Genomic DNA, 26,311 nt, shown 5'->3' with positions numbered 1-26,311 from the left:
GTGTGTGACTCACCCATGTTAATGTATTTGATAGTGTGTGACTCACCCATCTTGATGTATTTGATGGCCGTGTCTCTCTTCTCCAGACCCACTTTCTGCCACTGGTTGGTGGTGTCCAGGTAGTGGGTGGCGATGAGGGGTAGTGTCATGGTAATCATGTTCTGCTCTCCACAACCTCTGGGCTGCACAATGAGGGAACCCATTGAGTCTCCTGTGATGGCCTTCTCAATGGTCTGACTGATCTGATTGGCTGAATGAAAAAAATCATGAATATAATAGAAATATTTATCATCCACTCCTGTGGAAAATTACCCTAGAAATCTAGAAGCACCCTAGCGGCAGCAAATTACATTTGCTGCCAGGGCTAGTCTAGCAACTCTCCGTTGGCTTGTGAGCTCGAAAAATTAAACTTCTATTAGGCCAATCAAATTGTGTATAAAGTCGTTAGGCGGGCTTAACATAATGATTGATGGCAGAGTTGCAACAGTTTGGCTTGAATTCCCTGCTACTTGAAAACAAAGAAGATGGATGTTGCTGTTGGCGAACAGTGTGACATGAGTTAAGCTTTTTTTAAGTTGGCAAAAGTCTGAACAAGCCAACTAGCTCCGCTGGTGGGAAACGCATAGGACTCATAGCGCTGTCCTAGATAGATAGATAGATAGATAGATAGATAGATACTTTATTGATAAGATATTGATATTGGTCCCCAGGGGAAATTCAAGGTCTCAGTAGCATACAGACAACACACACACATTCACTAACAGCAGAAAAAGTAATTAAAAGTATATAATATAAAAACATAGTTAAGCAATAAGGACAGTAGAATATAAAGAATATACTAAATATACTAAAGTACAAATTATACGAACTAACACTTAATCTAAATCAATTCTAAAAACAGTATCCACATAGTGGTGATTAATCAATCAAGCGGCGCTTGCAATGACTGAGGCACGCACTGAGCCTGTGATTCTCTGTGCATAGTAAGGTAAGGTAAGGTGCTCTGTGTGAGTGAGTGTCATGGTGACCAACAGTGCAACAGTGCAAGAACAAAGTCTATATATCTATCTATATAACTATTTTAAGAAAAGGTATAAGTGTGGCCACAGTTCGGCTGTGGCATGGAGGGAGTGGTTATGCATATGTGCTAATGTGCTAATATAGCACGCAAACAGTGAGGCAGAAAGACAGTGGTAAAAAGTGGCTAGTGGACAGACAGTATCCAAACATGGAGGGGGTGAAGAGGCAGACAGACTATGCAGAGAAGTCTATCTCTCCTCTTCCCTTAAGTGAAGCATTGAACAGTTCAATGGCCCTGGGGACAAATGACCTCCTCAGTCTGTCTGTTGTGCAAGGCAGTGAGCGAAGTCTCCAGCTGATCAGGCTCTTCTGCTTAACAATAGTGCTGTGGAGTGGGTGACACTCATTGTCCAAGATGTTGATCAGTTTGTTCAGGGTCCTTTTGTCAGATATTGAAGTGATGCACTCCAGTTCAGCTCCCACTACAGAGCCAGCTTTCCTTATCAGCCTGTCAATTCGCCCCGCATCCTTCTTCTTTGTGCTTCCTCCCCAGCATACCACTGCATAGAAGAGGACTCTGGCAACAACAGACTGGTAGAACACATTGAAGGACCGCAGCCTCCTCAGGAAGTACAGCCTGCTCTGGCCTTTCTTGTAGAGTGCATCAGTGTTGGCTGACCAGTCCAGTTTATTGTCCAGGTGGAGAACCAGATACTTGTAGGTGCTTGTAGGTGCTTGTAGGTGCTATTGCATGCAGAGGGAATTTGAAAGACAACCGATTATCCCGCCCCTCAGACTGAGCACTGCGAACGGTGAGTGCCCAGACCCTACATTTTAATGTGGGTCTGGCTCGTCAGGCTAGTGGAAAATCATCTTTGGCCCCACAAACATATAGCCTTTAATGATACAGGACAGTGAATACAGTGACCAGGAAGAGAGTGGGAGAGAGAGATAGGGTGGCATTGGGAAATGTTCCCCAGTCAAAACAGAATCTAGCCGGTCAAAAGTCTGTAGACTGCCTCTATTGCATTATGAATAGCACTTATGATAGCACCAAAGGTTTCCCCGGTTTCCTAGCAAAATTCTCAACCTGGCTCATTCAATCTGGTCCCCTAATTATCCCCCATTCATTAATTTCCTCTTCCTCTACCTCAAGTCAAGGTGGTGTGTGTTGAGCATCCTGGCACATAATGTCTGCCGTGCATCATCCAGGTTGACGGTACACATCGGTAGTGGTTAGTGCACAAGAGTTAGTATACGCTGTATATAAATGCAAGTTGTTGCTGAAGTGTATTTTACCTGAGACTGTGAAGTAGGTTTTAGCAGGGGTGCCAGGGACCTGCTTGCGGGGTATTTGGCTGAGGATGTCCTCTACTTGAGTTCCACCTGAGTCAAAGTCAAAGAAAAAAAAAGTATGTTTCAACATTCTTTTTTAAAATATACTTGGTTACACTTTATTTGATGGTATCTACATAAGAGTGACATGACACTGTCACAAACGTGTCATTAACATTATAAACAAGTCATAAACATTTATGGCATAACGCTTCTGTCAAAGTGTCATTCGGTTTTTGCCATGACAAGTTAGAGTTAGGGTTAGTGTTAGGGTAATGCCAGTTTAATGTCACTCTCATGTAGATACCTTCAAGTAAAATTTTACCGTATACATTTTGGACCGTTTGCCTAATTTGAAGGACAGTTAAAAGTATGCTTCAAGTACAGTATGAAAATAATACCTGAATTGAAACCTAGAATTAGCCCACTACCTAAACCTAAACCTTAACTATTTTTACACCTTAAAAATACTTTATGTATACTATAATAAACTAAAAATGTGCTGGAAGTATATAACTAGTACGTCCAATAGTTTACTTACAGTATAGTTCCAGTACTTGCGAGTTTACTGTTGTAAACTGAAAGTTAGACAATTTTATTTGTGGATGCTCCATCATGGACTCACCATGCTTAGATGGGTTCAGTACAACTTTCGCCACCTGCAACTCTGACCGCATGCCTTCTGCCTGGATAGGGACATTAATGACACTATATTTTAAACATCTGCCTGAATAGGGACATTAATGACACATTATTTAAAACATCTGCTAGCCTGGCTAGCGCCACCACTTCTCAATGAGACGTGGTCTGGGAACCAAACGTTCATTTTCTCGTATTTGAAAAAAATGCCCAGATCCGTTTATTGGGTGCCACGGATGTCTATCAAATGCGTCTGTGCATAGCTCATCATCGTCTTGCTTTCCCCCCTGTTCTGTGATTGGTTCCCTATCTCAGGCGAAAATTTGCTCCATGGTCTCCAGGCTGCCTTAGCAGCGTGAATCAAATCGCGCGCAAGGCAGCATGGGAACACCCAGGCTAAACATCTGCCTGGATAGGGACATTAATGACACATTATTTAAAACATCTGCCTGAATAGGGACATTAATGACACTATATTTAAAACATCTCTATTATTTTTCATTTTCATTTGTTTTATTTTCTTATTTTATTTATTTTGTTATTAGCATGTAGTTATTTGTTTGGTTGTTTATTTATCTAAATGGTGCGTATTTATTAATTTCTGAAACTCACCACCACCAGCAGGTCTTTCTTGACGCCATCAGTGATGACCTCATCGTACACGGCGGCCTTCACCTCGATGGTGTGCTTGCCCAGCTGCATGGGGATGATGACAAACGGAACTGCTCGTGAAGTCATGGGGTCCAATTCAATAATAGTGCGGAACTTGCCTTTCTTGGTGGCCACGCTGCACACGTCTTTGGTCTCCATAATCTCCACACGTACCTGGGCAGAGACAGACTCAATGTGGCTTATGGCTAAGAGGAAAACTAGTCTTACGGCTCTCCCATATGGCTAGTCTATACAGTATGAGCAGCTGCTGGATCTTTTGCGGACTTTTGCGCTATGGTTCTCTGTCATCACTGGTCACCATAAACCACACAAACCTGGCCAAAGATAGACTGAATGCATTTTATGGTTATGTGTATGAATGAATACCTAATATAAAACTAAGTTAGTAAATAAGTAAATTAATAGCTTTCAGTGTTTCCAAAAAAAATGTTCATGTATTATGAGCAATAATTCCATATTTTCCCAGACTTTCCAAACCTGAGCAAAAACCCTGACTTTGAATACATATTTTGAAGTCAGTTTTTTTCCATATATAGTTTCCCACTTTCTTTTAGATGATAACAAATGACTCTGAAGTACACGTTTACCTTCATCATCATGTTAATGTAGTAATAGTTTCTTTTAGATGATAACAAATGACTCTGAAGCACCCGTTTACCTTCATCTTCATGCTAATGTAGTTGTAGAGGATGGCTTTGATTTCAATCTGCTCGTTACGTACAGCAGAGTAGGGCAGCTTCAGGTCAATGAAGAAGTCCTTCTTCACCACCATTTCATAGGGGTCTGCCACACAGATACCTTAAATACAATGGAATTACAATATATAACAACCTATAAGTTTGATGTAGTGTGTATGACACGCATGTATGAGGAAATTTGTCTCCATGGACAGTTTTTGTAATGAAGATGCTTAATTGTTAACATTGCTTATCCACCATAATGTGATCACTGTGTACAAAACACATCAGGGGAAGATGAACTTAACTTTCATAGCTATTATGGGCTGTAGGGGTTTGCACGGCGTGTCATCAGATTTGGACGTTGCCATATTGGAAATACTCGCCTCATTAGAAAGCATTAGACACTAAATCCCTAACATCGTCAAGGAAAATGGTTAATTATTGCCGTGTTTTAGGTTGTACCAATAGGTCAGACTGAGAAAAACATCTGCTGTAGGTATCGATTTCCAAAAGTTATTAAAAAAAACAGGGATAAAGGAGAATAATGCCAGAAGTTATCAGAGGAAGGGGGGCGCTTGTGGTTGAACTTGGTACTTCGTCTCCCTCACCCAACTCATATGGATCTGCGCTGCCAATAAACTGTAATTTCTCAAAACATCGCACATTTTTTTGTGGTCCAAGTCCTGCCCTATATGCCTTTGTATCTTAGACGCATTTTGATGAGCTTTTCTGTTGTTTAGACACGGCTACAATCACGTAAGATATCCAAACTGCATAATACTCCATTGTACTTAATTCACTGAGTATCGCCAATATGGCCGCGCGTGCTGGGTTACCATGGTTACCGGCCAGAACGTGACGTCCGTGCAAACCCCTAATATGTATCGGATCACCCGTCCCCTATTTCCGCCTTCTTACGTGTATGTGTCACTTAATATTCATTTCTATACAAACCAAGATGGCGGTTTCGTAAAGAAACGCAAGCATCCACACCATAAGTGTATCTAAATTAGCTATGTACCAAAAATGACATTTTACCGTGACTCGAAGAGCTGTGAACAGTGTTGTAGGCCTAAGGCTGCATATGCTTGGAGCTCCAGTGGAATTTTGATTTGCAACGAGAATTTATCGGTCTAATCGTTCATGTGCCATGTGAAAGGGCGGAAATAGGCACTCACCAGCCCAGCACTAAACTCTGAGCGTGGTAAAGAAAATCGGATATTTCAAGCAGTAAAAGCCCTGGTAAGATTTGGTTCAAATCTACATACCTATGGCTACTGAAAAATGTAAGGTTCATTTTATTTCGAAGTATTGAAAAAACATTGTTGTTTTAGAATTTTCGATCGAAAGGGGCGGTAGTTGGTGCTTTTACGATATTATATGTAAAGCGAGTATCTGTTTTTTAATGACAAATGAAAACTTTCAGCACTCTTAGACACCATTAAGCAGCCTGAGCAGATCCTCCAATAAGGTCTCTGATGAAGATAGACAGAGATGGACCCAAGTGACTCACCATGAGTCTTAGAGACACCGATGGACATGACCTGCCAGCTGGTGATGGAGTCCTTCATGAAACCCGTCTTAGTCAAGGTCGTGGTTGAGCTGTCAGAGAGAGAAAGACTTAAATATACTAAGCTATTCTAAATTTCAATTATTTACTTTTTCAGTACACATGCTTCAGTTAATGAATGTGGGTCACTATGATAAAGCCAAAGTTGTATTTGTTCCAAAAATCATCAGTTGTTCAGGAGGAGGAGGAGGAGGATGACAATGATGATGACAAAGTTGATTCTTATTATTATTGAAGTAGTTGTTGTTATATTCTATCAGTGATCTGGCACTGATACTTCAGGAAAGGCATCTCTAGTTGTAGTAGTTGTTGTGATCTGAGCTGGTCTGTCTCTCACCAGCGTTTGTTCTCTGTAGGGCACTCAGGAAGGTCTTCTTCCTCCCACAGCCAGCTCTCTGGGAACTCTGACCTGGAACTGATCTCCTCCGACTCAACATAAAAGTCATCATCGTCGTCTTGCTCTTCAGCCAGGTGTCCAGATGCAGGAGCACAATTAAATTCAATTTAATTTAATTTAATCATTCATACGGCAACATTAGCAATACATTTTCTCAAAGTACTTGACAGACCTAAGACCTACAGTAAATCTCTTTCAGCAAGCACGAGACAGAGAGGCAAGCAAAAACAAACAGCAGAGGCAAACAGTTTCCTATCTGTCTATATAATATCCTATCCGCATAAAGGCAAAACCTCCAAAAATATATTTTATTTACTATTAATTCTCTCTCTCTCTCTCTCTCTCTCTCTCTCTCTCTCTCTCTCTCTCTCTCTCTCTCTTATATATAAACATCCCAGCACCCATAAGTGCTCAAGTAATTTAATACTTAAAGGTATTACAGTAATGCAAATATTCCCTGAGACATGAAATTGCATGGACACAGGCCTTGTGTTCAGTAGCGACCCATTTTGTTGTGTCTCACCATCTGTGGGAGGGGGCAGCTCCACAGGCACTTCCACAGGCTGTCTTGCTTGGGGGGCCACTTCTACAGCCATCACCTTTGCGAACATAGGGAAGTTCCTTTCCCTGGCCACAGGCCTCCTCACCAACTTAAACATCACTTCCCGACTTTCCTCTATCAGTATCGGCCTCTTTGGAGGCCGTGTGCATGTGGTGCCTGGAAAGAGTCAAAAGAGAGGAAGATGAAGAGAAAGAAGAAAAAGACCAGGAATGTTATCAGCGGTATATCAGCAGTGGACAGAAGTTAAGCTAAGCGTTTGGGTGTAAACGTTAGTATATAAGCAGTGGACAGTAGTTAACCTAAGCGTTCGGGTGTAAACGTTAGTATATCAGCAGTGGACAGTTAGTTAACCTAAGCGTTTGGGTAAATGTTAGTATATCAGCAGTGGACAGTTAGTTAACCTAAGCGTTCAGGTGTAAATGTTGGTATATCAGCAGTGGACAGTAGTTAACCTAAGCGTTCGGGTGTAAACGTTAGTATATCAGTAGTGGACAGAAGTATATCTGAGTGTTCAGATGTGAATGTTAGTATATCAACAGTGTAGTTAACCTGAGTGTTCAGGTGTGAGTGTTAGTACATTGGCAGTGGACAGTAGTTTACCTGAACGTTCAGGTGTGAATGTTACTATATCGCCAGTGGACAGTAGTATACCTGAGCATTCAGGTGTGAATGTTAATATGTCATTAGTATATCGCAAGTGGACAGTCTTTTACCTGAGCGCTCATATGTGCTCCTGTAAGAGCTGGTCTGGAAGACTAAACCGGCATCGTAGAACACCCACATGCTGTCCTGACCGCTGCCAGACGTACAACCTGTGTCACGCTTCTCAACTACGTCCCAGATCTGATGAAAATCAGGAAGTAAATAAATGATCTCTCTCTATATCTCTCTCTCTCTCTCTCTGTATGTATGTGTGTGTGTGTGTGTGTGTGTGTGTGTGAGTGTGTGTTTATGTATGAGTGTGAGTCTTTGTTGTCTCGGACTTGACTCCCTTATCTGTGACCACCATTGCAACACTAGGTACAGATGATACACAAATACTGACCATCTATGTGTTAAGAGGACAAAATGTCGGTACCTTGCTCTGGGTGAGTCTGTGCTTGTTGTTGAGGACGTAGACTCCCTTATCCACGGCCACCAGACCCACTCTGGCTCCTGGGTCTCCGGTGATGGTCAGGCTGAAGTGCTGACGGGGCGAGTACACATTACCAGGGCGAGAGCCCTCCATTTTCAGCTGAGGACAGGGAGCAGGGGAAAGAAAGCAATGCAAATGCCTGTTGGTATGAGTGACCACACAAACTGACTACGCATACAGGTGTATCTAAAAAAAAATGATATAGTGGAAAAGCCAATTGCCCTGCCCAGACAGAAGCCATAAATAGCAAATGGAAGTTCAAAACTGGTAATATCCAATAGAACATAAGTTGATACAAAGGTTTATCACAACATTAAATGATAATATAATGTGTGCTACTATGGATTTATAACAAGTTATAAGGCACTGGTCATGCAGATTAAAGGCTCAGGAAACCATTGCCAGTGTTTTGACTTTACTAGCTGATAAAACTCCTTTCAGGTCAAACAGTTCTGTGTAATACGTTGGACTGATATTAACTGAGTCAGACACGAAAGAGTATGTGAGAGAGTGGGTTGTTCTGTCTCAAGGACATTATTAGGTATTAAAGGACATTACTGAGTATTAAACAGCAATACTTGCAAGTATACATGGCAGCAATACATGTAACCTGCATTGTGATTAACCGTGCGGTTCAGCCTTGCACTCGCCCAGACTCAAACCCGCAGACAGCAGAACCTTGGACTGGTAGTCAAGCATGCTAGCAATCGAGCTAAAAGTCCGGGTTGCTAGCGCTGTCACTAGCACGACTCTTAGCAATATGCTAGTTATAGCCTATTGGGTCTTGAAATATTTACAAGAATCCATAGATATTGAATATTCCTGTCATTTGATCCAATATTAGTTATGCAGATGTATAATCCACCTATTGAATTAAAATAGAAATTGCAAAGATGTATAATCTTTTGTAATTATTCCATATTTAGTGTAGTCATTCCACATCAGAACCCCTGAAGTATAATCCAGATACAAACGTTCATTTGTTACCTTTCATTTGAGTCCAGGATTATGCTTCTACACAGAGGGGTTCACATGCAGTAAGCATTTGATTGTCAGTATGCATTTTGGATAACCAAAAGTCCTCTGGGGAGTTTCCATAGGGCATTTTACAAAACGCATGAGCAGTATTCATTCTATATTGATCTACTTTTGCACACAGCTTCACAAGACCTGATGCTAGGGCTTAGTTGTGTTTCTAAGCCATATCAAGAGGGCTGAAATGTGGTCAGTTCAGAGATGCTTGTTATCCGGCAGAATGAACAAACAATATTCTAGCCTCTGTAACTCTGTGTCAGTACATCACACAGTTTTTCTGATTGTTTTCCAAGAAACAACAGTGTTTTCCAAAGAGGTCAAGTATTTGATTATAAGCCAAAGTATGTAGGAGCAATGACCTCCTAAGTAGATGATGTGCAATGCCGGGAAAAAAACTCAAAATGGGGAGTATGTATAAGTATTTAAGGCATCTGGAGGGAGGTTTACACAATGTACATACTGCACAGATATGGACCAGCTGGCTGTCGTTACACAAGGTCCATTTACTTCACTATATTTTTGGATTACACACAAGAGGCTGATATCAGGATGGGAGAAGAGAACCAGTGGCTCAACTGTTAAACAATATGAAGATCGATGAAGGTTCAACACCTAGGAACCACATTATTTTGGAAAAATAATAATAAATGTTCCAACAAAACTGTTTTAACAGTGTTTCAAATTGGTTTCAACAACAGTCTCTGCTAAAAGAATACATTTAGGAAAACACAATAAGGATAAAATATATTTACTGTTCCCATGCAGGTGTCCTTCACGTCCACCCAGACTGAGTCGGACACCACTTCAGTAGAGCCCACATGGTAGTACGCCACGATACGGAAGGAGGGGACCATGTCCTTGGTCACTGGTAAGGACAACGTCACTAGAGTCTGACCCTGTCTCTTGAACCTCTCAGCTTGCACAAGTTGTCCTTTGTTCAGGATCTGTCAAAAATCAATAATCATCAAGAATCTCCATGAAGTGCTCTGTTCACTGGGTGTTTGACTAGTATCACTATCACTGAGTAATCATTATGACCGCCGCGCAGCGAAGCGGCGGTCATATAGGTTTAGTCAGATTTTTTTTTTTTTTTTTTTTTTTTTCGCATGCCCAAATTTCCGTCAATGATTCCCGGGACACTGAAAGACCGGGGTACACGAAACTTGGTGGGCATGTAACCCCACATGGATAGCATGGAACCATCGTTTTTCATTTTGATCTGTAGCCCCCCCGCTGGACTGGACCCCCCGGAAGGAGGGTAGGGCAGACACAGTTTTCTGTGAATATCTCGAAAACCGTGGGGTTTAGGAGGACCATTTTTTTTGTATGTTGATCTCAAGGGGCCATGTCAACCTATTCCATAACCACTCATTTCATGTATAGCGCCACCTAGTTAAATACAAAAAGGTAAAAATGAGGTGTTGTAATTGAAGGTATCTGTGACCTAACATAGTCAAAACTGCACGAAATTGGAAGTGTAGGATCATTATGACACCCTCTGTATGCACGCCAAGTTTTGTGGAATTCCGTTCATGGGGGGCCACACAATAAATTAATTTATGTTACAATACACCAACTGGCCTGTAGGTGGCCGGAGACAGTTTTCTGTGAATATCTCGAGAACCGTAGGGTCTAGGAGGTCTACCTTTTTTATTTATGTTGGTCTTAAGGGGGCATGTCAACCCATCCCATTACCACTTATTTCATGTATAGCGCCACCTAGTTAAAAATTAAAAAGCAAAAAATTAGGTGTTTTCATCACAATATCTCTGGCTGACAAGGTCAAAACTGCACGAAATTAAAAGTATAGGATCATTATGACACCCTCCGAATGCATGCCATGTTTTGTGTACTTTCGTTCATGGGGGGCCTTACAATAAAATAATTTATGTGTACATTTAGTGACGTACACCAACAAGGATTCCCGGGACACTGAAAGACCGGGGTACACGAAACTTGGTGGGCATGTACCCCCACATGGATAGCATGGAACCGTCATTTTTCGTTTTGATCTGTAGCCCCCCCGCTGGACTGGACCCCCCGAAAGGAGGGTAGGGAAGAGACAGTTCTCTGTGAATATCTTGAGAACTGTAGGGCCTAGGATGACCATTTTTTTCCGTATGTTTGCCTCCAGGGGTCATGTTAACCCATTTCATGTGCACACATGTGCACAAACAGATACACACACACACACACACACACACACACACATACATTCACAGTAATCATACGTATGACACATACTCACACAGTAGACATATGTACGCTTGCATGCACAGGCACATACGCAGGCACACACACAAGCACGCACACACACACACACACACACACACACACATAACATAAACATAACACAAACAATCAAGAATTTCTCAGAATTATGAACAGGCAAGATGGAGGTGGGGTTGTACAAAATGAATTTTACATGTGAAATCTATGAACTAATCATGTTTTGGTACTTGTTGTCTAGCAGATACCAGTGAGAATTGAGTGTGGATAATGCAATTTAGTGAGACAGTTAGAATCATATACAGTAGGCCTTTCAGCGTGATTTCTTTTTGTGGAAAAAATGTGCTGGACTGGGCGGCGGTCATATTTTGTACCGCTCTGCGGTACATCTAGTCTTATGTTGTTTTATGTCTTTTAATTATGACTTTTTAAACAATAGTTTAAAAAACACTTTTAAACTATTGCCATTTACTTTAATGCTTTTTTGTACCGGTACTATTACCTTATGTTCTCATTTATACTCTTTACTTTTGAAACTGTTCTTTGACTACTGGCCTTCTATGCTTTTACCTCTCTGTATGAAATGAGCTATATATATATATTAGTGTTAATTTTGTCACCTATTTTTAATTTAGTCTTAGTCTTAGTCTTGTGACGAAATGTCCTTTTTAGTCTTTGTCATATTTAGTCATTCAAATATCATTTTTGTTAGTCAAGTTTTAGTCGACTAAAAGTCTCGTCATTTTAGTCTAGTTTTAGTCAAAAGAAAACTAAAGGTATCTTAGTCTTAGTCAGTTTTAGTCAACACATTTTAGTATTTTTTTATAACAAATTATTTCTGATTACCATTTGAGTCAAATAGTGTTTCACACATCTCAATTTTCCAACAGTATTGTGTGTCCACAGGGCTACTCGTCTGTTATAATTACTCATTCAGATTTTTTGTCAGTCAGTATGTTTACATGCACAGGTAAGTCGAGCTACAGTTATAGCTCGGCTGGGATTTGACCATAGACAGTAAAAGATTTGACTGGACCACTGTCATATTCGTAGACCAGTGTTTCTCAAAGTGTGGTCCGGGAATCACTGGTGGTCCGCAAGCTATCCCAAGTGGTCCGCGAGCAGACGTGGTAAAATATAATATAGATGAGTTGTTTGCAATATTGAACCAACTTGTATGTAAAAACAGTTCTGCAACACTGTCTATGTAAGATATGCCAGTTTAAATCATACAGTATGAATCCACACAATAAGCAAAGTGCAAAGACAATAAGCAAGGTGGTTCAGTGACTAGGCCTATAGTGTAGACTAATTATAGGCTACTGTTGAAGTAGGTCTAATCTTTTTTTTTTTTTTTAGCTAGGGTTAGTTAAGTGGTCCTGAAACTGAAAAAGTTTGAGAAACACTGTCGTAGACCAAAGTATTAATGTTTTACTCCGCCTCGCTAGGTGGCGATATGCGCCCAAACACAACACATTCCCCAAACAGACTCTCCATCTTAGCCATAGCTAACTTGCTAGCGAACTTTCCATATTAGCTTACTTGCTAGCAAACTTTGCATCATCAGTCTAACTGGTTAAATAGTTGACATTACATGATGAACATTTTCGTATGGACATTCTGGTGGATGTTAATTTGTATGAGAGAAGCTTCAACTTCTGGGTATGTAGCATTGTGGCATAAAGCTTAGGTAGTTAGTTGGCTAACTCTGGCAGAAATCTCCAGTGTTCTTGTTCCATGTAGTTTCGTGTTGCAGCCACAGGGTTGCAGCAACAGCACGTAGACTAGCCTACAGGAAAGCTGTTGCGTATGAACTCATTCGGAATATTTTGAAAACGTAACAGCTAGATATTCTGTCTTCTCATTTTGTAGACGAAAATGAAGAGATTTTATCTTAGTTCTTATTTCATGCAAAACATTTTAGTCTCGTCTTTTTTTGTCAACAATAATTCATCTTAAGATAGTCTTAGTCAGTGTTTCAGGACATTACTGCCGTCTCGTCATCGTCTCGTCTTAGTCATGAAAAAAAAGGTCGTTGACGAACATATTTCCTCTCGTCTCGTCTGACGAAATTAACACTAATATATATATATATATATATATATATATAAATAAACTTGACTTGATAATAGTCACATTTCCTTTAAAACCAGTGCTTCAGTGTGCAACGTAGTGAGGACACTCACCAGATAGGTTAACTCTTGGTTCTGGGTGCTACTCCCTCCCGCCAGCTGGAAGTTGACTTTGAACTGATCACCAACGGTCAACTCTTTTGCTCCGACATCAATGTGTAGGTAGTTGTCAGAGGGTGTTTCGTAGGCATTAACGGTGAGGCTTTTTTGAGCCTGTTGATCTCCTTGGAGACGCGGGTCTTTTGTTGTTACCTCAAGGGAAAAAAATAACCAAAAACTTCTGTTAACTTAACAAAATTTAGCAGGCAAAAGCCACATGTAGAATAGGGAGTACATGGAGAACAAAAGCACAGAAGATTAAGCCTTAGGTGTGGTTTTTTTAACATTCTAACATAAGATTCTATTCTGTTTCGCAACAATTGAAGGTTCTAAAATTCTATGTTGAATTTAATGAACCCAGATATTCTTTAGAACGTTCATTTTCCAACATTCCCGTCACACCGGTGTGACAGTACACCTTTAAGGGTTAAGAAAGAAGGAGAAGTTCAAGAACGTTATGGGAAAAGACTGGAAGGAAGAGAAAAAGAAAAATGAGTGTGGCATCCAGGAGCGGCTCATGACGGCCAAGAAGCGATTCAAGAGCCAGGGAGCAGGGGAGCTTCTCTAGGGGACGGGACACGAGAGGGATGTTTGGAAGGGGAAGCCTCTGGTTCAAGAACAACCGGCCAAGTCAATGAATGGCTATCAAAACACCTTGCCAAAAGACTGCATTTTTGTAAATTAGCTATCTGGCAAACACTGGTACATTTGCTGAAATGTTCATTAATATGTGTTGTTCTTAAAAATAAATGGTTGGAATTGAATAAAAAAATTATGTAATTAGAGAGAGGACCACATAAGATTAAACAAATCGAAGGAGAGCAGTGGAGTCAAATGATACATACTTATGGTGATCTCAGGCAGGAGGAAATTATATACCAGTAGGAAAAAAAGCTATATAAATAAACAATACTTAAATCTTAGATTTACTCGTAACATTGCATGAGGAAATGAAAAATGAAAGAAAAAAGCAAAGCAGGAGTAATATTTACAGTATTCTCACACTAATAGTAGATCACCATGCCAACAGTGATAAATAATAATAATAATAATAATAATAATACAATAACAGTTTGTGCTACCAGTCATATGTAAATATAATCATACTCACACTTATGGACAGAGATCGGGCTCTGACCATTGTGTTGATGGTGACCCTAGCCATACCGTCGGAGTGCGTCATCCCACTCACCACCGGCCCCTCACTCTTCACCTCCACCGTGACGCTACCTGCTGGTGAACCGTCGGGGTTGGTCACAAATACCTGGAAGGGGTCATCAGACATTTATCCAGTGAGATAAAACACACACACACAAATACCTGGAAAGGGTCATCAGACATTTATCCAGTGAGGTGAACAGGAAGCGTAGCTCTATGGTGTCAAAAAAGAAACGTGTGGAAAAACTGCCCCCCACCCACACACAAACACACACACACACACACACACACACACACACACACACATACACACACACACACATACCGAGACAGCAAATGGCATCCCAGGTTTGAAGTACTTGGCCATTTTCTTGAAGTGAATGGTGTAAGGAGACTTGACGATCTGGATGCCCCGTTTCTCAGCCTCCACCATTTCACTGCCTATGAAAGACATATGACAGTGATGAGCAGTGATGACCTTACTGTTCTGTACTGACCCTAGGCAGATGGGTCAGGCCCTTGAGTCATGGACCTGCTCTAGGTTTCTTCCTACATGTGTCTCCAGTTCTAGGGAGTTTTTTCTCGCCCCTGTTACTCATGGGCCTTCTCTGATTGTTTAACACTCTGTAAAGCAACATGAGACATGTGCAATGTTTTGACGCTCTATAACTGATATTAAATTTCAAATTGAAATTGATGATACGGTGAGGACATACGGCACCGCAAGCTTTTAACCCCGCCTTGTGAAAAAGAATCTAAACAAATTCTCCAACATAGATAGATAGATAGATAGATAGATAGATAGATAGATAGATACTTTATTGATCCCCAAGGGGAAATTCAAGCGCAAGGGGAAATTCAAGAGCATACATCTGCTATGACATAACATCTGCTATGCTTAAACAATTCACACAGAATACCAATAGTCACAGGATGGAGACGATGGAAGGCTATATGGTCATTAACGTACATTTCAATTTTTCCACACATGAATAACTGAAATTGAATTATACTATTTACTGTACACAAGTAGCCTATAGTAGATGTAACCTGGCTGACTCTCAATTGAGAAAAAGACCTCTGAAGTTTGCCTAACAAAAAGCTGCAAAGCTGCCATCTTCTCCGATGTAAGGAGATCCAGATCTCGCTTTATGAGCAAAAATGGTACCCGGATCTCCCTATAGGGCCAACAAAGGTACCCGGAACTCCTTATATGGCCAAAGATGGGAGCTTTTGGGGCTTTTTTGTAGGTGAACTTCAGAGGTCTATTGTTCTGGACACTGCCAGTTCATTTTCAATTTCCGATGGGCATAAGTAGCAATGAAATTAAGGAGGTAAATTGGTACATTACACATGTTTTTTTTTACAGTTTTTGCCAATTGCTTACACACTAAAATTGAATGCTTAGACCAAAGCCTCTACCTAAACTTCTTGTAGCATACTTTAAACACTGTGCAACCATAGCTCAAACACATGTTCTACTTTGCACATTGCATCATTACACACAAATTCCTACATTAGACTTTGTTCAAAAGTGGAAAGTGAAGCAGAAAATGTGTTTAAGCTATGGTTACACAGTGTTTAATGTATGCCACAAGAAGTTTAGGTATTGAGGCTTTGGTCTAAGCATTCGTTTTTAGTGTGTAAGCAATGGGCAAAAACTGTAATACAATATATTATCCATTGCTTCCCTTTGCTATGGCATAGTCATGCATGCTTTACCTGTTTTGGTCAGTACTCCAACGGTGACATATATGGAGGAGCCGACTAGATCGTTGATGTTGGTGAAAGTCTGTGTGATGTGTTCTTTCTTCAGTACAGCCTTGCCTTTCCCATCACAAATCTGCAGCAGACAAATTAAAATGTGCAACACTAATAGACAAGGAGGGTGACAAAGTGTCTGTGTGTGTGTGAGGGAAAGATAAGGAATTCCAATTTACCAATTTAAGCATAATGATTGCATGTGTTTGTGTGTGTGCGTGCGTGCGTGCGTGCGCGTGTGTGTGTGTGCGCGCGTGCATGCGCATGTGTGTGTGTGTGTGTGTGTGTGTCGGGCACTAACCTCTACTCTCTGCAATGATGAGGCCAGACTCCTCTTCTCATTCTCCTTGGTCAGCACCCCAAATGATACAAATCCCACCCCAGTCACGTCTTTTTTGTACAAATACCTGTGAGTGTGTGCGTGTGTGTGTGCGTGCGTGCGTGCGTGTGTGTGTGTGTGCGTGCGTGCGTGCGTGTGTGGGTCGGTGTGTGTGTGTGTGTGTGTGAGAGAGAGAGAGAGAGAGAGAGAAAGAGAGAGAGAGAGATACAAACATTAACTTCATGTCATTTCATTTGTGATACATGCAATATGATAAGCAAAGGGCTTTTTTGTGAGATGGATGCCCCTATTACCTGGCTACAATGTCAACAGTCAATTCCGTATCATCCACATAGAAGAAGGGTTTTGCTGTAGTCAAGGAAACTTCAAAGCTGGGCAGAACTAAAATAGAAAAGTTCAAAGTGGGTGAAAGGTGGTGTTTCCTTACCATATTCCTTCACCCCATTTGTGTGTGTGATTGTTTTCTTACTGTACCATATTTTTTTGTTTGTTTGTTTCCTTACTGTACCATATTTTTTTGTTTGTTTGCTTCCTTACCGTATTCTTTCACCTCAAACTCAGCTGTGAAGTTCTTTTGCGGTGTACTTTGGAACCTTGTCACCACCTTCCAGATTCCAAGGCTGAGCAGAGGGAAAAAAAAAATCAATCAGACATTTAAACAATATGGCATAAATGTCATACATAAACAACATAAAGGACATACCCACGTCATGACATTGGTGCACCCTCAGTTTGAAATGGAATATTGACGTCGGAGTGATTATTAGCAATAAAAAGGTATGAGGCGGAATGTCCTTAAGAAAGTCATTGGGTAGACCTCAGCAGTATTACAGTAAAAGGAACACGCAAAAAACGACTCAGCAAAGAGACATGCAAGACCTCACCTGACGACCTCAGGGAGCTTGTGTTCTCCCGACATAACCCCTCGAGTTGGAAAAAAGACGTCTTTGGTGAGTGTGATTCCATCAGGAGTCTGGATGGAGGGGGGGGGGGGGGGGGGGCAGGAGGGGTAGGGGAAAACACACATCTTTGTCACTTATCAGATTCTTATCATATTATAGCTCTCTGAGCGAGAATGAAAGAACACAATGAAGATATAAAGTACAAAAGGGAGAGAAAAACAGTTGGAGAAATAAAAAAAGAAAAGCGAGGTGAGAGATAAAGAGAACAAGAGATGTGAGCGCTACAAGAGATGTGTGCGCTACAAGAGATGTGAGCGCTACAAGAGATGTGAGCGCTACAAGAGATGTGTGCGCTACAAGAGATGTGAGCGCTACAAGAGATGAGAGATGTGAGCGCTACAAGAGATGTGAGCGCTACAAGAGATGAGAGATGTGAGCGCTACAAGAGATGTGAGCGCTACAAGAGATGAGAGATGTGAGCGCTACAAGAGATGTGAGCGCTACAAGGAAATAAAGCAAGAACGGGCAGAAAAAAGCAAGTTGAGAGAGTGAGAGAAATAAATAAGGAAAGCAAGGGAAAGAGAGAGAGAGAGAGAGAGAGTTAAAAGAGAGAGAGAGAGAGAGAGAGAGAGAGTTAAAAGAGAGAGAGAAAGAGAGAGAGAGAGTTAAAAGAGAGAGAGAGAAAGAGAGAGTTAAAAAGAGAGGAGTAAATATTTGCATAGCCTACCATGATTTCCACGGAAATGCCGCTCTCTACCGGCTGCATGGCAGGACTCAGAGAGAAGACTCTGTACATGACTGGGGTGACACAAACAATGACACCACATCACTACTCAACATCACCACTATTAAATACCACCATACTGAACATCACCATCCTCAACACCACTATACTTAACACCACCACTACTGAACATCACCATACTCAACATCACCACTACTCAACACCACCATACTCAACACCACCATACTCAACACCATTATACTCAACATCACCATACTCAACACCACCATACTCAACACCATACTCAACACCACCATACTCACCACCATACTCAACACCACCATACTCAACACCACCACTACTGAACATCACCATACTCAACACCACCATACTCAACACCACCATACTCAACACCATTATACTCAACATCACCATACTCAACACCACCATACTCACCACCATACTCAACACCACCATACTCAACACCATTATACTCAACATCACCATACTCAACACCACCATACTCACCACCATACTCAACACCACCATACTCAACACCATTATACTCAACATCACCATACTCAACATCACCATACTCAACACCACCATACTCAACACCACCATTACTCAACATCACCATACTTAACACCACCACTACTCAACACCACCATACTCAACACCACCATTACTCAACATCACCATACTCAACATCCCCATACTCAACACCACCACTACTCAACATCACCATACTCAACACCACTATACTCAACATCCCCATAACCAACATCACCATACTCAACACCACCATACTCAACACCACTATATTCAACACCACCATACTCAACATTACTATACTCTACACCACTATACTCAGCATCACCATACTTAACATCACCTTACTCAACATTACCACTACTCAACACCACCCAACTCAACCAACCAATCAATCAATCAATCAATCAATCAAATCAACCAATCAATCAATTAATGAATCATTCAATCAATCAATAACCAACCAATGGATCACTCTACTGTATTATTGTTTCATGTAAGTATAGACTCATGCTCACCTGTGCTTGAAGGTGTGTATATGGTCTTGTCTGTTTGCACAAAGATGTATCCAGACTGGAAAGAGACCAGCACCATTTTCTCCAGTGTGTGGCTGGGGAACTGGGCCCGCAGGTACACGTACTGGTTCAGTGTGTCATCCACCACAAAGTGATCTTTCCCCCCTGGGATCTACAGAGGAGAGTGTATATAGATGGGAGATTAATGGCAAGTGACAGGATGGGAGTCTCTTTTTATGTTTTGTTTGGACATTTATGCTTTCATTGTGACAGGACAGTGCAGAGAGTGACAGGTAGTGAGTGGGAGAGAGAGAGAGAGAGAGAGAGAGAGAGAAAGAGACAGAGAGAGAGAGATGGGGAGGGATTGGGAAACTCGAACCCAGGTCCCCGTGGGCACATGAACTCAAATGTGGTAAGGATGCTGTAGCCAGTTGTGCTTTTCTTATAGAGAAAAGAAAACACTTACAGTTAAGCCCATAATTATTCATACCTCTTCCTTTTTTATTTCAGTTTTTATTTTACATAAATACAGAAATAATGTATTTACCACCAAATAATATATTTTCTCTTGTGCTTATCTTATTTCCAGGCTGAATAAATTCACTCAAATATACTGTGCATTTACCGTACAGTACATGCAATGTTAATAAAATAAAATGGTAGAGTTATGAAAAATGTTGGGCTTTTAACTGTAGTACACAAATGTTGTTTACATCACCACTTATATAGTCGTAATACATCAGTTTAGAAGCTAACTAGCATTTTTCCAGTGTCAAGTACGCTATTGTTGGCATTTGCAAAGCTGTATCATCCGTCATCATCATCAGCCCAAACAAAGAATATGTTGAGTTTGTGCCATGCCCAACAAAGACCTAGTTGTTCTAAAAGCACAATTGTTAATGTCTTGAATAGGATGTTACCACAGGGATGCTAACGTAAAAGCAAAATAATGATCTAATTAGTTGAGATCTTTAGCAAGTTACTTACTTAACATACTAAGAGAAGAAGAGAGATTAAGATAGAGGATAGAAGAGGTCAAAAAAGGCTGGAGAGGAGGTCTGATGCCACACCGTGATGTCTGCCAGAAGCATATACTGGTTGGCTTTGTTGAGAGTGACCGATGTGGTGGTCAACTCTGTGTTCTTCCTTGGGTAGTTCATCACCGTGATCTTCACGTCCAGGTCTCCTCCAGTGTAGTCCTGGGCCTCCACAAACACCTTCTCAGGGGTGTTCACCCTCAGGATGCTAGGAGCCGATAACACGAAGCTGAGGGGGTCAGAGTGGAAAGGTCAGAGGTTAACCAGAGGCAACAATACAAGAGGAAGGAGGGTTCATCTTTATTCCCAATGGAGTCCCAGAATTAAAAGCCATGTAATGCAAATATACATTTGCACCCAATAAGGGTACACAATTAAGCATTAGTTAAGTATTAGTTACAGTAACCATTAACAAACCCTTAATTCATCAGTATCAAGTATGTTTTCAATATTACTTAAGGATTAACAAATATCCTTTTCCTCATTAATAGAATATTATTTAGTATTGTAGCGTCGGCGCAAAAAGACAGTGTTAGCGTTCTCCCGCGAAAGGCATGCTGGGATACGAGAGCGAACATTTGGGGGGTTTATGTCGTTATTCTCTTAAGTTATAAGTGTAAAGTTAGTGTCTTTAGTGTAACATGTTTCCCTTTTAGTTTTCCCTCATGTGTGTTCCTTTTTGTGTGGGGGGCTGGACCTCCCCTGTTGGTGTAGTGTGTGTGTCTTCTTGACCTGCCTTGTGGGCATTGTGTTCTGTGTCTGTGTCCCTGCCCTCGTTCTCAGTCAATAAAGCTTGCTCTGAACAACTCTTGGCATCCTGAAACCTTCAAATTGTTACAGTATGTTTATCAGTGTGTTTCAAACACCTTCTCAGGGGTGTTTACTCTCAGGATGCTAGGAGGTGATAACACAAAGCTGGTGGTGGTGGGGGTCAAAGATTGCTTTAGTGTTCCTGAAAGTCTATTAAAGACACTGCTGCCTGCACCACATTTCACAATAAGGCAATACAACCAATCATTTTTAAACGGATATTGTCCCAATCATGTTTATTTATTTATTTATTTTAAAATATATGTTATCTCCATACTCACTAGAATGCAAACTACAGCTGATATTGTGATGGCATATCTCATCATGGTTACTGTTGTTGCTCTTGATATTTGTACATCATTTTAAATGGCTCCATTTTACTTTTCCATTTCAGTACATTTTTAGTATTTCTTTAACTACACAGCTTGGTGCTTCTACACCAAGAGATTGCCACACAGGATGCATTTTGGGTTACCAAAAGTCCTATGGGGAGGCATAGGGCATTTTACAAAACGCATGAGCATATCTTGGCAAATAATTGGCATTTTTCATTCTATATTGATCTACTTTTGCACAAAGCTTCACAAGACCTGGTGCTAGGGCTCAGTTGTGTTTCTAAAGTCATAGCAAGTGACCAAGAGGCTGAAATGTGGTCAGTTCAGAGATGGTTGTTATCCGGCAGTAATAATAATTAAAAAAAACAATATTATAGCCTCTGTGCCAGTACTTCACACAGCTATTCTGATTGTTTTCTAAGAATCTACAGGGTGTTAGCTTTCCACAGATGTCAAGCATTTGATGGTAGGCCAAACTAGGTGGGAACAGTGGCCTCAGAAGTAGGCACAGTGCAATTTTTGGGGGGGAAAGCCTAAAAATGTAGCCTGATGAGCCAAATGCCCATCCCTAAGCATTTTTTTTTATCAGGCTCCTATAGGTTTTTATCTACAAATCAATATTTCAGACCAGGAAGAGGGTGGTATTTAGCAGGTTTTTAAGCTAAATTATTTGATTAAACGTGCACTATATGTGGAGAGCATTCTCTCACCATTGTAAACTCATTGTTGCTGGAGGTGGCTTTTAGAGGTGTTTGCATCTGAACTCTTCAAATGTGGACCATTGCAGAAAATGGACTTTTGAGACAGTGTACTTTAAGTAAACAATTCAATCTGATATCAGTCGTTGTCGTACACAAACATAGCCCCTCTTGTTGCTAGTGCGAAAGCTGCAGCTGCTGTAACACAATGTTTTCTTCCGGTGTTTCGCAATACTATTGAGTTATCCCCCTGGTTGATAATGATCCTGCCAACTCATGTTGAGCACCACTCCAGTTGTGTTAAAGGCAAGTTTTGCATTTTCAAGATTTATTTCTGTTTATCTCTATGTTGGCATGGATATACATGCTGAGAGTTCAAACATCTGTCTGTCTGTGTGTGTGTGTCTCTCTCTCTCTCTCTCTCTCTCTCTGAGTATGTGTGTGTGTGTGTGTGTGTGTGTGTGCGTGTGTGTGTGAGAGAGAGAAAGAGAGAGAGCGAGAGAGAGAGAAAGAAAGAAAGAGAGTCTTTAATATTCAGGATGCGTCTTAGCTCAAGTAACAAAGAGCACACTCAAGTGTGTTTAACTATGGAAAACCCAAGAGCTGAACTGTTCACAAGAAGTGAACAAGCAAAGAGAGAAAAAAATGAGGAAGAGTGTTTGTGTTTGTGTGTGTGCACATGTGTAGGTGTGTGCGTTTATGTGTGAGTGTGAGTGTGGGTGCAAATGTATTGATTGGGTTAACTTGTATTCTTCTGTGTGTGTGACAAGGTCTGATTTATTACTCATCATCTCTGTTTGGGCAACTTCTTGTGTTATGCAAAGTCTTTGACTGGCACATTTCAAGCTGTGCTTGTCTTGTGTGTGTGTGTGTGTGTGTGTGTGTGTGTGAGTGAGTGAGTGAGTGTTGCTTAGTGCTTGGATGAATGTAGTGAATGTAACAACTCACCCTTTAATATTATACAAGTTGTTAATTGCATAATTAATGAGACACACATACACACACAGACAGCAAATTCATATAATTAAGCAATAAGCCCCATATGACTGTATAGGTTACACTGATTTTATAACAGCTAAGGGGCGTTGTTAGGCACGACGTGCTAGCTGTTGTAAAATCAGTGTAATCGAGTGGCTTATTGCTTTTCTAGAACTTACTATAAATACCTGGCAAAGTTTCATAAAGTGAAGACACAGCAACATGAAATGTAACAATTTATTATGACCGCCGCGCAGCGAAGCGGTGGTCATATAGGTTTAGTCAGATTTATTTTTTTTTGTTGTTTTTTTTTCTTTTTCGCATGTCCAAATTTCCATCAAGGATTCCCGGGACACTGAAAGACCGGGGTAGACGAAACTTGGTGGGCATGTAACCCCACATGGATAGCATGGAACCATCGTTTTTTGTTTTGATCTGTAGCCCTCCCGCTGGACTGCACCCCCCGAAAGGAGGGTAGGGCAGACACAGTTTTCTGTGAATATCTCAAGAACCGTAAGGTTTAGGAGGACCATTTCTTTTGTATGTTGATCTCAAGGGGCCATGTCAACCCATTCCATAACCACTCATTTCATGTATAGCGCCACCTAGTTAAACACAAAAAAGTAAAAATGAGGTGTTGTAATCGCAGATATCTGTGACCTAACATAGTCAAAACTGCACGAAATTGGAAGTGTAGGATCATTATGACACCCTTTGAATGCACGCCAAGTTTCGTGGAATTCCGTTCATGGGGGGCCACACAATAAATTAATTTATGTTACTATACACCAACTGGCCTGTAGGTGGCCGGAGACAGTTTTCTGTGAATATCTCGAGAACCGTAGGGCCTAGGAGGTCCACCTTTTTTTTGTATGTTGGTCTTAAGGGGGCATGTCAACCCATCCCATTACCACTTATTTCATGTATAGCGCCACCTAGTTAAAAATTAACAAGCAAAAAATGAGGTGTTTTCATCACAATATCTCTGGCTGACATGGTCAAAACTGCACGAAATTGAAAGTGTAGGATCATTATGACACCCTCTGAATGTGAACTTTCATTCATGGGGGGCCTTACAATAAAATAATTTATGTGTACATTTAGTGATCGTACACCAACAAGGATTCCCAGGACACAAAACTTGGTGGGCATGTAACCCCACATGGATAGCATGGAACCATCGTTTTTTGTTTTGATCTGTAGCCCCCCGCTGTACAGTACTGGACCCCCCGAAAGGAGGGTAGGGCAGACACAGTTTTCTGTGAATATCTTGAGAACCGTAGGGCCTAGGATGACCAATTTTTTGCGTATGTTTGCCTCCAGGGGTCATTTTAACCCATTCCATATGCACACATGTGCATAAACTGATACACACGCACACACATACATTCACAGTAATCATACGTATGACACATACTCACACGGTAGACATATGTACGCATGCATGCACATGCACAAACACACATACGCAGGCAAACACACAAGCACGCACACACACACACACACAAACACACACACACACACACACACCCACACACATAAACATGTACACGCACACATGCACACAATTCAAGAATTTCTCAGAATTATGAACAGGCAAGATGGGGGTGGGGTTGTATAAAATGAATTTTACATGTGAAATCTATGAACTAATCATGTTTTGGTACTTGTTGTCTAGCAGATACCAGTGAGAATTGAGTGTGGATAATGCAATTTAGTGAGACAGTTAGAATCATATAGGCCTTTCAGCGTGATTTATTTTTGTGGAAAAAATGTGCTGGACTGGGCGGCGGTCATATTTTGTACCGCTCGGCAGTACATCTAGTTTATATAATCATTCTTCTGCCAAGAAATATATTTCCTCTATCTGAATGGTTGCCAAGCAACGTCGATACGCAACTACTTTAACTTTTGTATCAAGTTATGGTAGTGCAGTAATATAGAACAAAATGTGGTCAAGGTGCATGTTTAGCGTAAAACATGCATGTAAAGCTGTCTCTCACAAACATACAAAGCCATGCATAATAAGAATAAGCCATTGAATAATACAAGAACAGGCTACTCACAGTGGGTCACATGTTGAGAGAGTGGGGAGAGAGAGAGCCACAGCGGCCACACACACCACCACCAGGTCCACACGCATGTTGTACCGTCTGTCTGATCCTGGGTCTGTGCAGTTCTGAGTTCCAACCCAAACTCTGTCCTGCCTGTCCAATGCTGGTCTGTGCAGTTCTGAGTTCTACCCCAAACTCTGTACTGCCTGTCTGATCCTGGGTCTGTGCAGTAAAGTGTCTGAGCTCAACCCCCAAACGGCCTTATATCCATACCAGCCCCCCCCCCCCCCCCCACACACACACACACACACACACACAGAGACACCCACCCTCTCCTCTCCTCTCCTCTCCTCCCTCTCCTCTCCTCCCTCTCCTCTCCTCTCCTCTCCTCTCCTCCCTCTTCACTCTCTTTCCCGTCAGAGTGATTGGGCAATCTGGGCCTGCACTGTTCAGTCGATGGAGGCAGATGACAGCAGCTCTCCAGGCATTTTAGATTTTAGGAGGTTAGGCCATTTTTGTACCTGCACGGTCTCGTCACAGGAAACAACCAGATAAACAGATAAAGAGAGAGAGAGAGTAGGTGGTGGAGGAGACTGAGAGAGAGAAAGAGAGAGAGAGAGAAAGAGAGAAAGAAAGAGAGAGAGAGAGAGAGAGATGGAGACAGATAGGGAAAGTTGTGGGAGTGAAGTAAGCAAAAAAATGGTAAAGCCTATGTTGCCATAGGCATATGTTGAGTTTGAACTTGTGAGTGTGTGTTTGTGTGTGTGTGTGTGTCCTATTGACAGATTGATTGATTTTTGGCAATATTTCTGTTTGATTTAGGGATGTGTGTGTGTGTGTTTGATTTGTGTGTGTGTAAGAGAGAAAAGGGGGGTGGAGAGAGACAGATAGAAAGAGTTATAGTTGTGGGAGTGAATGGTTCTGAACTGAGTGAAAAAATAA

The 26,311-nt window shown here is 41.3% G+C and overlaps 1 protein-coding gene across 3 annotated transcripts in view; it reads right to left on the bottom strand.

The window, feature by feature from the left end:
- The window catches only part of LOC121719389 (complement C3-like), a 60,155-nt gene that overhangs the window by 18,407 nt on the left and 15,437 nt on the right, over window positions 1–26,311 (bottom strand). For 2 of the 3 annotated variants that reach the window (XM_042104933.1, XM_042104934.1), the window contains exons 1-23: window positions 25,382–25,598; window positions 20,528–20,723; window positions 19,461–19,629; window positions 18,394–18,464; window positions 17,649–17,737; window positions 17,302–17,384; window positions 17,058–17,145; window positions 16,726–16,831; window positions 16,386–16,506; window positions 14,989–15,104; window positions 14,617–14,769; window positions 13,461–13,658; window positions 9,798–9,989; window positions 7,954–8,109; window positions 7,589–7,718; window positions 6,837–7,031; window positions 6,254–6,377; window positions 5,860–5,948; window positions 4,325–4,464; window positions 3,607–3,819; window positions 2,981–3,041; window positions 2,320–2,406; window positions 47–250 (exon numbers count right to left, since the gene is read on the bottom strand). In XM_042104933.1, coding sequence (XP_041960867.1) covers window positions 47–250; window positions 2,320–2,406; window positions 2,981–3,041; window positions 3,607–3,819; window positions 4,325–4,464; window positions 5,860–5,948; window positions 6,254–6,377; window positions 6,837–7,031; window positions 7,589–7,718; window positions 7,954–8,109; window positions 9,798–9,989; window positions 13,461–13,658; window positions 14,617–14,769; window positions 14,989–15,104; window positions 16,386–16,506; window positions 16,726–16,831; window positions 17,058–17,145; window positions 17,302–17,384; window positions 17,649–17,737; window positions 18,394–18,464; window positions 19,461–19,629; window positions 20,528–20,723; window positions 25,382–25,458 — 3,058 coding nt within the window. In that variant the 5' untranslated portion in view covers window positions 25,459–25,598. Of the gene's footprint in view, window positions 1–46; window positions 251–2,319; window positions 2,407–2,980; window positions 3,042–3,606; window positions 3,820–4,324; window positions 4,465–5,859; window positions 5,949–6,253; window positions 6,378–6,836; window positions 7,032–7,588; window positions 7,719–7,953; window positions 8,110–9,797; window positions 9,990–13,460; window positions 13,659–14,616; window positions 14,770–14,988; window positions 15,105–16,385; window positions 16,507–16,725; window positions 16,832–17,057; window positions 17,146–17,301; window positions 17,385–17,648; window positions 17,738–18,393; window positions 18,465–19,460; window positions 19,630–20,527; window positions 20,724–25,381; window positions 25,599–26,311 lie in introns of those variants that run through there. The other variant, XM_042104935.1, reaches the window with a different exon arrangement.

Source organism: Alosa sapidissima, chromosome 9, assembly GCF_018492685.1.
Source record: "Alosa sapidissima isolate fAloSap1 chromosome 9, fAloSap1.pri, whole genome shotgun sequence".
Taxonomy (NCBI): Eukaryota; Metazoa; Chordata; class Actinopteri; order Clupeiformes; family Clupeidae; genus Alosa; species Alosa sapidissima.
The sequence above is the reverse complement of the archived record's forward strand: the minus strand, read 5'-3'. Positions and strand labels throughout refer to the sequence as shown.